The sequence below is a fragment of the Priapulus caudatus genome, unplaced genomic scaffold, assembly GCF_000485595.1.
Source record: "Priapulus caudatus unplaced genomic scaffold, Priapulus_caudatus-5.0.1 Scaffold0, whole genome shotgun sequence".
Lineage (NCBI taxonomy): Eukaryota > Metazoa > Priapulida > Priapulimorpha > Priapulimorphida > Priapulidae > Priapulus > Priapulus caudatus.
The window spans coordinates 520,519-531,295 of record NW_014577061.1 but is presented as its reverse complement, the minus strand read 5'-3'; the positions used below and the strand labels follow the sequence as shown (position 1 = coordinate 531,295).

Sequence of the window (10,777 nt, the reverse complement as noted above, 5' to 3'; positions counted from 1 at the left end):
AGGGGATAGAGATTGAGAGAAAGAGAAAGAAGGGAAGACCAGAGGGAGTGATGCAGAGGAGGAAAGGATGGAGGGAGGGAGTAAGAGAGGGATGGAGGGAAGGAGGCAGATATCCAGGCTCTTACACTAGACTATCATGGAACGTGCCATTCATCTTGACACGTGGTGAGGACATCCAGATATGAGACGATTAGAAGACGGACTACAGTTAAACCTCGATTATCTGAACGAGACGGGCGCGGAGTACTTTGTTCGGATAACTGATTGTTCGGATGCCTGATCTGATAGTATTACCGTTAAATATTCACAGGACCTTGAGATGTTGTTCGGATAATCCGAAATTCGGATAACCGAGGTTCGGATAACCGAGGTTCGACTGTATAGCCTAGGGGCAGCAAAGACACGTACGTTTGCAGCCTTGCCAGTTTCAGTCGGGTCCTTAGCTATCTGCAGCACAGCGCTGTTGGTGTCGGGATCATCCTGGATGTTAAAGAACTTCTGGCCAACCTCGTCAACGATGATGTACCTGGGCACAGACACCCCCGTACTATTAGTGCCGAAGTAACTCACAAAGCACCTACTATGTACGTGGGTGTTAACAAAAACACTGGGGACTGGAAAAAATTTTGTCCGGTGTGGGTGGGGTGGGGTGGGGGGGTCCCCCGAAGCTATGGATACTGTGCAATCCAAAACACATTTGGTGGCATTTCCTGATAAGATTAGAAGAAATTAAAAAAAACTACAATCTATTTAATTTGTAACATAAAATCTTGGATAAAACAATATTATACAAGAATAACAAGCATACATAGTTAAGATCTTTAGATGCAATGCACTTAAAAAAAAATAATAATTTTAAATTTTAAAATTAAAAAAATACTGAAAAATACTGAATTTTTCTTAAGACGGAAATCCGTCTACAGACGGACAGTTAACACCCATATATGCAATCTGCAGCTCATGCCTTTTCCTAGCAGCATTCGCGACGAGTCCAAGTCGAGTTGCATGTCACCGATCGCCATCCGGAATCAAGAAACACGGTGATCATCGTCGCATTCTTAATAAAGATCACCAGTTCGACGTCTGACAGTGACAGTCTGACGGGCCTGCGTGCCGTGAACTCAGCTTTCGACTCGAGGGAAGAGGAGGGACGAGGGAGAGACGGGCAAGACTGTCGGTGATAGGCGTTTACCTGAGCCTCGAGTCCTTGTCCTTGTCACTGGCGGAAACGGAAAGCACGCTGGTACCCTTCGGTAGGTTCTCTGCGATCGTCGCCTTGTAGACCTTCGTCACAAACTCGGGCTTTTCGTCATTCTGATCGCCGACGTTGATGGTCGCGATGCCGGTTCCTGAAACCACGAACAAAAGTGAATGCCGGTGCGAAAGACAAGCAGCATAAGCACACAAAAACAACATAAGCAATTGCGTCTATTGCGGGTAGGTCAAATATATGCAGTTCGAGTGCTTTAATTTGCTGCTGGACGACTGTGGAACAGCCTCCAATGCAGCAAACCAGGAAATGTAGGTCACCATCAAACACGAACAGAATTAATTCGAATACAAAAACAACTCCTGCCTCATTGCTCTCTACCGATGTCCAGTTGGTATGCAAATAGGCTTGTTGTAACACTGTGGTAAGCCAATAGATAGAGAGATAAGCAAAATCAGCAAAGTCATTCTACGAAGCATGCATCACAGCCAGGAAACACTCTCACATCTGAGGCGCTCCGGCGACGACGAACGAGGTCAGAGGTCAGATGTCCAAAAAAATGCTCACCTGCAGTGGTAGTCGCCGGACAGGTTGACACAGACGCCGCTGTTCTGACACATGTTGCTCACGGAGATGATGCACTCGTTGATGTCGTGGCAGTCGCCCCGCTCGTCCTGCAGGTAGCCGCCGGGGCAGTGGCACTCGGCGCGCCGCCACATGTCGATGCAGACGTGCGCCGGCAGCGAGCACGTGGGGAAGGCGAGGCACTCGTTGCCGTCCGCGCAGCCGTCGATCACGTTCTCCTCGCGCATGATCTTGCTGTACTGGTTCTCCATGTGCAGCGAGAGCGCGTACTCCTCGTAGCGCACGTCCTTGATGCAGCCTGAGAGTGTCGTGAGATGAGAGAGAGAGAGAGAGACGCTGTGAGTAGTTGGCTGCATGCGAGTGATCGCGAGGCAAGCATCACGTCAAAACTACAGCCTTAGATCATCGGACGCAAAGAGTGAGTTCTAGAGAGCAATACAGTAATACGAGTGAAGGCGTACGAGGCAAGTGTCACATCGAAACTACAGTCTTATATCATTAGCTGCGCGTGCCGCGAAGGAGAGAGAGACGCCGTGAGTAAGCGGCAGCACGTGAGCGATCGAGAGTGATCGCGAGGCAAGCGTCGGGTCAAAATTTAGCCGTAGATTATCGACTGCGCACGCCATGAGATGAAAGAGAGAGAGAACGACGCCATGAGTTTGCCGGCAGCATGCGAGAGATTGAAGCGAGAGTGATCGCACGGCAAATGTCATGTCAAAACTACAGCCTTAGATCGTTGGATGCAAAGAGCGAGTCCTCGAGAGGGGTGAATAGTATTGAACACCAATACTCTCTATTTAATAGCACTCTTTTTATTACTATATTATACTCTCTTATTGTACTCTCGATATACTCTCTTATTGCACTTTCTATATACTCTCTTATTGCACTCTCTATATACTCTCTTATTCTACTCTCTCATTCCACTTTCTATATACTCTCTTATTGCACTCTATATACTCTCTTATTGACCGAACAGCGTACAAAGAGATGGCAAGTTTTCTGATGCACTACAAACGACTTTGTACATGCGTCACCCATGAAGGGAATAACAGAATACGGGGAGGTGGCGTAGCTTAGACTCTGAAGCCGACTCCTGAAACAAACTCGGACAACTACAGCTTAGGTGTTTCACCTTGCCTCAACGCCCGAGGTTGCATGGGAACGTACCGACAAAGTCTTTCTGCGGGCTCGGAATGTTGTAGACGCGCACGCTCTGCACGGTGACGGACGTGATCGAGGCTGCGGCGCCGATGTAGATCTCCTGCTGGTCCACCTCGATGAGGCGATGGTGCTCTGAGTGAGACACGTGCAAGAAGGGAGTCAGGGAGGCCGTTGTCAGAAACATCGTAAAGTTAATGCTGATGTTAATGCTAACATAACACTTACGACTAATGTTAACGTTACGAGAGAATAGCGTTGACAGAAACGCATCGCAGCAGATAACAGGAACTGCATAATTTGATGTCACAAGGCTGCTGATGATTGGATGAGAATCGATCACAAAATTCACGTTCATACACATTTATTGTACATGACGTGCTCTGCATTAAACACGTGCAAGGAGAGTCGGATACCCAGCGATTAACACCATATCAAGCACGAGTAATGCAGCAAGAGGCAACAGGCTCACCGATTCCCTGTTGATGATGTTCTTGATGTTGATGATGAGATGGTGAAGCAGAATAATGAATAGGATGAAGGGGAAGATGAGGAGAAAGACAATAAAATCATGATAGAGGGGGTTATGGAGGGGCAGGAAGTGAAAAGGCAGTGCATGTGAGAGATGAGGATTACGCATATAAACACAAAGAAGAGGCCAAGACATGGAAAGAACGACAAGGATAAGACTACAACTGATGGCCATACGTACAACTACATATACCCTGAATGAGCCAACGAGATGGATGGTAGCAGTGATCACAGCGAAACCTAGCAATTTTAATCTTAAAGAGCATCACTAAACACTGGAAACAGTCACTGCACGATGTGTACCTCGCAATCCGAGCGTCTCGTTCTGTCGCCTGCCGCCACCACCGTCCAGGGACATGAAGACGTCAGAGCCGTAGCGTTCGACCAGAGCTGCGTGCCACTGACCGTCGGTCACGTTCACGTGAGTCAGGGTCAGCTCGTGCGTTACACTGCCCAGGTTGTAGCGGAAGTGCAACTTCTTAGCTTCGATCTAGAAACAAAAAGAGACGTTTAGGCAAATCATGACTGAGCACGCACATATTTTTTTTCGTAAAATTTTCGCTTCGTTTTACTAGATAAATATGTATGACATTTTCATACAATAGGCTCACAGTATTTGCGACATTAAATAAGCATGCTTCCCCAATGCAGGTACTACTCTTATTTCCACTTATTCGCAATTAATTAACGTAATTAATGTCGATTGTCTGCCGACTTGAGCTTTGCAAGTCAACAACTAGGAGTGACGAGTGCTGCATATTTATTTATTTATTTATTTAAAGATGGTGCATTGGTAAAAGATATATCAACATGAGCTTTCAAGCTCCTCACAGTCAGTGCAATAAAAAACAGTTCTTAACTAAAAGTGCCAGTTTAACAAGTGACAAGTGATGACACCAGGGCAACTAGGTACCCCAAGTATGTCAGGGGTAGATGACAAACATTACATTTGTCATTATCTATCCATATATATATATATACTTGTATGCACACATATATATATATATATATACTTGTATGCACACACCTCGAGTGACATGTAGTCGAATCGCGCTGCGCCGGTTGCGCGGAACAGCGTTCCATCAGGCTTGTTCGTGCGGAACATCAGCTCTATGCGACTCTTCTGCTCACTCAGCGGCAGCTTCTTCAGCTGCAGATGCACGAAGCTGTTATCCTCGAACGAACGCGGCTGTGCCTCTGCATGGGGATAAAACAGGATCGGTCAGAATCGTAAAGTGTCAACGGGGAGCATGACAAACCTCCACCTGTGTGCGTGCGTCTACATAGTCACAAGAATCTTAACATGGTTTAGAGTGCATTCGAGGTTGAAATGAAATGGTCGCCTTGACATGGCAGGCACCGGCATGCATACCACACAAGCGCACCCACGCACACACACACACACACGCACGCACGCACACACACAGACTCGCACAAATACACGTGCTCATTAATGTAAGAACACTCATATAAAGTCACACACGCAGGCACGCACCCACGCACGCACGCACACAGGAACACAGAACCAACCACACACAGTTAGTTATCTGCAGTTACCCAATTCGCAGCTCCGTCCGTAGTAACCGGGTTCACATCTGCAATGAGCGCTGTGCACTGATCCGAGGCAGGTGCCGTGCAGACAGCGCGGTGTCACCTTATTGATGCCACACACCCCGTCTGTCCTCGCGCACCCTGGTGAGCTACTCTGCGAACTTCCAGGGTTACCGATGTCGTACATCTGTGAGAAAGATTTTTAGGAACGTGTCCAATGATGCTGCGTAACTTAACTAAAAACATGCTTTCGATGTTAACGAAACACCATTGCTACAAAGGGCACTTTTGAAGTACTTGATACATGATGGCACTTACGAAGTACCCCTTGGGATCGGTTTAGATTTAGTATTTCACAATCGTAATAAACTGGACTAGCATTTCAGGGGAAAAAACGAGCGGTCAAAACATTTATTCATTTACAATGTATGCAGGCAGGCACGCACGCACGCAGGAACACACACCCACACGCGCGCACGCACGCACGCCCCCACACACGCACACCCCTACACTCCCCCCCACGCACCCGGCCGTCCTGCACGACGTTCTTGATGCATCCCGTGAAGCTCTTCTCGAACTTCATCTTCGGCTGGCCGACGTCGGTGTTCGAGATGCCGCCGAGCTGCAGCGGCGTGTTCACGTTGAGGAACTTGTTGCGGCCCGGCATCATGCCCGTCGCCATGCACGACGACTGGTCGTAGTTGCCACTCTCCGTCATCTTGATCATGCGGCAGCGGTCGACGACAAACGTCACCTTCTGCGAAGAGCAGGAGGAGACACGTTTTATCAGCTTTCTTTTTTCCTTTTTTTTTTTTTTTTTTAGCTCAGAGACGCGTCAGGGAGTATACTTCTGCGATTTACTGAAACTGTCCGTTCGAAATACGAAAGACGACTTTCGCGGACCGTTTTTTCCTTCTTCGGCCGTATCAAAAAGCCGCTGCACCCGTCAGCCCGCCGGCGTCCTTCGCCTCGACCTTGATCTTGTAGTGGTCGATCTTCTCGCGGTCGAGGTTGCCGACGCGCGTCGTGATGAGCCCGCTCTTCGGGTCGATCGTGAAGATGTTGTACTGCGACGCGTCGTCGATGACGTTCTCCGTGATGCGATATGTCAGCTTCGCGTTCTCGCCCGTGTCGTAGTCGACGGCCGTCATGCGCATCACCGATTTACCTGTTCACACGCACACATACATTAGTATATATATATATACACATACATTACGTATACCTTACATATATATACATTACGTATACACATTACATATACATTACGTATATACATTACATATACATATATATATATATTATATATATATATTATTCAACATTAATTTGAAAACTGAATGGCTAAAAAGGAAGTTACGTGAACAAAATGGGGACTTGGTGACTCACCTTCATCGATAGCTAGGATCCTGACATAGTGAGTGTCCACCTTCTCTCTGTCCAGGGTCTTATTCACATACACCATGCCTTTCTCGTCTATCGTGAACAGCTCTTCTGGATCAGAGTCTACTGCTCTATCGATCTCGTATCTGTAACGGAACATTTCAACCATTGTCATGCTTAACTCTCCTGCGGCATCTCAAGCTGCCATTGAGTTTGCAAACGCATATGCATTCGCTAAAGCTGTAGAGTAAGTAACGCTCTACAACTAACATTTAATTTCACATCGCTTGCGTGTACAACTAAATAATTTAATCTAGTGGATCACCAACCACTGGCATCTTCTGCTGCCACAATGCACAGTCATCAAAAACCTGATCCGTTCCTCTCACCTGATCCATCACCTGCAGCCCTGCTCTATTAATTCGTGGCCCATCTTAATTTCACTCCACTTAAGAATTTTCTACACATTTTCAAAAAAGACTGCATAACAACAGACCAGAATCAACCAATTTCCTCTTTTTCCATTTCGGAAATTTTCTCTTCTTTCACGATAGATACATAGCTGTTCTCTTCTTTCACGATAGATACATAGCTGTTCTCTTCTTTCACGATAGATACATAGCTGTTTTCTTCTGTGCGCTCTCACCTTGTCCTCGAGCACGACATCGAGCCGATGCCACTCCTCGTCTCCCAGATTCTCAGCCTTGCCGACGTACAGCGTCAGCGGGCCCGAGCCAAAGTCGATGGTGACGCGCGGCTTTCCGTTGACGAGTTCGACTACGATGAAGTCTCGCTCGCTGCCGTCGCGCGCGCGCATCGGACCATTGTAGAGCAGCAGCGCGTCGGCCTGCTCCGTCATGAACTCGAAGCTGACGCGGCTCTTGTTGCACTGCTTCAGTGGCTCGAACCACGCCCAGCCGCCGCCGTGGAAGCTGCGTGTCGTCTGCTGGCACTGCGGCCCGTCGAAGCCCTGCGGACACGTGCAGCTGCAAACGCAGAAGCACATACGTTATAGGTATGTTATACAGTTATACGTACTACTATATGTATGTATGCGCCGACAGGTAACGTCGTTATAGGTGCGTTATACAGTTATACGTACTACTATACGTATGTATACTACGAAGCCCTGCAGACACGTGCAGCTGCAAGCGCCGAGGCACCGACGGGAGGCGGCGTTATAGTGTATGTTACAATAATTGTAATTATAATTAATTGTCGTATTAATTAATAATTAAATGTAATCAATTAATTGTCGTACGTATACTACGAAGACTTGCAGACACGTGCAGCTGCTAAAGTGCAGCGGCACCGACGGCCGGTTATAGGTGCACACAATAACTCGCACACCCACACACACCGACAACCTGCACACAGTAACTGCCATCACATTCACCTGCAAAATACCAACTAAACCCCAGAACAACCCTGAGAACAAGACAACAGACATAGACACAGACAACCCCGAAAACAAGACGAGACCCCCCCCCCGCACATCAGCGTGTGATCACTCACTAGTAGCCATTGGGCGAGTCGTGGCAGGTGCCGCCATTACGGCAGCCGATCGCCGACGCCGAATTACACGTCTCGACCGAGCGGAAGTCCGTCGCGAGGCAGACGCACTCGGCGGTGACGGTCGTCGTGACGACGACGAGCGACGTCTTGTTGCTGTTGACGAGGGTTGGCGTCTGGAAGGCCTCGAGGCGATTCGAGCATCCGCCCTCGCAGAACTCGCGCAGGCACTCGTCGATGCGCACCATCGTGATGTTGATGCCCACGTTACGCTCCACCTGTACACACACACACACACACACACACGTTACTCTATACTACACAACACTTGTGTTCATGTGAAGTGCACCACACACCACACGCGCACGCACACACGCACGCACGCACACGTTACTCTACACTATACAACACTTGCATAAAATGCAAATGTTCACATACATTACGTATACCTTACATATATATACATTACGTATACACATTACATATACATTACGTATATACATTACATATACATATATATATATATATATATAAACGTATTAAATGTTGCACCTAACAAATGAATAAATAAATAACTAAATAAATAAGCATAAATAAATATATAATATTATATTATATTGCGCCAACCTGCGGCGGTGTTCTCGTCCACCAACCCCTCAAAGTTGCCGTCGAATCGCGGCGCGTTGTCGTTGATGTCCGTCAGGTGTATGTAGACGTCCGCGTAGCCGTAGTTGCCGCGGCCCTTGTCGTCAGTGGCGAGAGTGAGCAGCGTGAACAGCTCCTGACCGGCGGGCGGGTCCCGGTCAAGCGGCTTGTTGATGAAGATCTCGCCCGTCTGCGGGTTGATCGTGAACACGCCCGTCGCCTGACCCTGCCCGCGCAGCGAGTAACGGATGTCGTCCGGCGGCGCGCGGTCCTTGTCGTTTGCGCTGACCTGTGCGAGAAGAACGGTGAGTAGGACTATTAGGACTGTAGGACTGTAGGACTGTAGGAGTGTAGGACTGTAGGAGTGTAGGTGGGTAGGTGTGTGTAGATGAGTAGCTGTGTGTCGGTCTGTAGGTGAGTAGGGCTGTAGGATTGTAGGACTGTAGGTCTGTAGGTATGTGTAGGTGGGTAGGTAAGTAGGACTGTGTGCAGTATGTGAGTAGGACTGTCTTCACCTACAGTTTCCAGCACTGTCAAGTACTGCCAGTTGTCATGCTATTCTCCGATTATACGTAACTGTATATTATACAATGTTAGCCATTATGTACGGCCGCCAACAAACACAGAAAGAATAAAATTAAATAACAGTGTGATGCACGTGATTGAAGTGATGTAACATTTGATTCATTGAACAATTCAGGTGATTATGAAAACAGTGAAATGACGAACACAAACTTGTAACCTGCCTAAAAGAACCCAGTAATAACTAAGATACATTGTTTATAGTGCTTCACATTTATTCACACTATATAATAATATAATAAAGTCCTAGTAAAACGAACACCAATGTTACGATAATCCAACTTGCGAGCATCTCCACTTCCGAATAAAGCTGGTGCATTTATTATATTCGCAAACGCGATTTACGAAGCGGCAACCCACAGTTACGAATCAAAGCATTAAACCGACCGAGTTCCGACTTAATTGGTTCTGACACCAATTATGTTTGCCACCCACAGTAAGCACAATTGCACTTATTACAACGTGCCACCAACCACGCCTATAAATATAATACTAATATAATATAATAATAAACATCAGTCTCTAAATCTTGCTAAAAGATGTCCCATTTGGCTGACACATTTGTCAACCAAGAATCCATTCAATGTTCGTTGTTATAATATAACGATGCACGTAAGAACAACGTTCTACATCGATAGATTTCTTTAGCCAAATAACTTTGTTTAGCCAATCAGCCTTAGTATAGTAGTGGCCCACCTCAATCAGGTTGGCCTCGACAGCTCCATCTAGCTTCACAGCCTTGTAGTAAGGGGAGCCATGAGCAGCGAAACGAATGTCGACCTCACGTGGTTTTCCCTTCGTTTCCGGTCGATCCATGATGCTAAACACTTCCACGTTCTCCACCTGAATTCGAGCAAATATGTCATTACTGACAGCTGACTGTAAGTTCGTTCCTTGAAATGCGAAAACAATTGCCAGTAGTGTGATACGAATCCCGTTTCTTCCCAGCATATGATTCAATCATATAATATGGAATTATAAATTCCATGTTTTTCTGATTGTTAGCTCTAGCTGTGTCCGTGTATACTCACTAAAGCTCCAGTTACTTTGGCAACCTCTTTCTGGAATAGTGCATACTTGCTGTTTCCGTCTTTGTCCACGGCTATGAATTCTTCACCGGTCATGCCTGAAAACAGCAGCAGAGGTCAATGCCAAGGCATCCCAGTGTCTCTATAGTTCAGCTGTCATCGTAGCACTACAGGCTCTAGATATTAATCTCAATATCTATATATCAATATATCAATCTCAACATCTATATATATCAGTATATCAATCTCAATATCTCTACAATGTATTCATAGTCCTAGCATCACATCTCTACAACAAATCCTTATCTCAACATCATATCTCTAACATATGTCTCTCATCCAAGGTTTCAAACACGAGAATCGAATTCTCATCCAAGCAGTCTGTGTCTACTAGAGGTGGGACAATACGAGTTAATAAGTTGCCCACAATACAATCCGTATCACCATACACCCTTCACAATACAATACGTATCACCATACACCCTTCACAATACAATACGTATCGCAATGCGTTCAAGCAAAACTACCTAGCAAACTACACGCACAATCGGGACTCTACCAATCAACTGAATGCTTACTTCTCATCGTA

At 46.6% G+C, this 10,777-nt stretch overlaps 1 protein-coding gene across 1 annotated transcript in view; it reads right to left on the bottom strand.

The window, feature by feature from the left end:
- Nucleotides 1-10,777, bottom strand: part of LOC106806303 (neural-cadherin-like) — a 135,452-nt gene that overhangs the window by 6,642 nt on the left and 118,033 nt on the right. The window contains exons 21-30 of the mRNA XM_014808565.1: nucleotides 10,192-10,286; nucleotides 9,857-10,003; nucleotides 7,937-8,211; nucleotides 7,068-7,407; nucleotides 5,565-5,795; nucleotides 5,045-5,225; nucleotides 4,515-4,684; nucleotides 3,791-3,977; nucleotides 2,966-3,091; nucleotides 1,778-2,093 (exon numbers count right to left, since the gene is read on the bottom strand). Of these exons, the coding sequence (XP_014664051.1) occupies nucleotides 1,778-2,093; nucleotides 2,966-3,091; nucleotides 3,791-3,977; nucleotides 4,515-4,684; nucleotides 5,045-5,225; nucleotides 5,565-5,795; nucleotides 7,068-7,407; nucleotides 7,937-8,211; nucleotides 9,857-10,003; nucleotides 10,192-10,286 (2,068 nt within the window). The remainder of the gene's footprint in view (nucleotides 1-1,777; nucleotides 2,094-2,965; nucleotides 3,092-3,790; nucleotides 3,978-4,514; nucleotides 4,685-5,044; nucleotides 5,226-5,564; nucleotides 5,796-7,067; nucleotides 7,408-7,936; nucleotides 8,212-9,856; nucleotides 10,004-10,191; nucleotides 10,287-10,777) is intronic.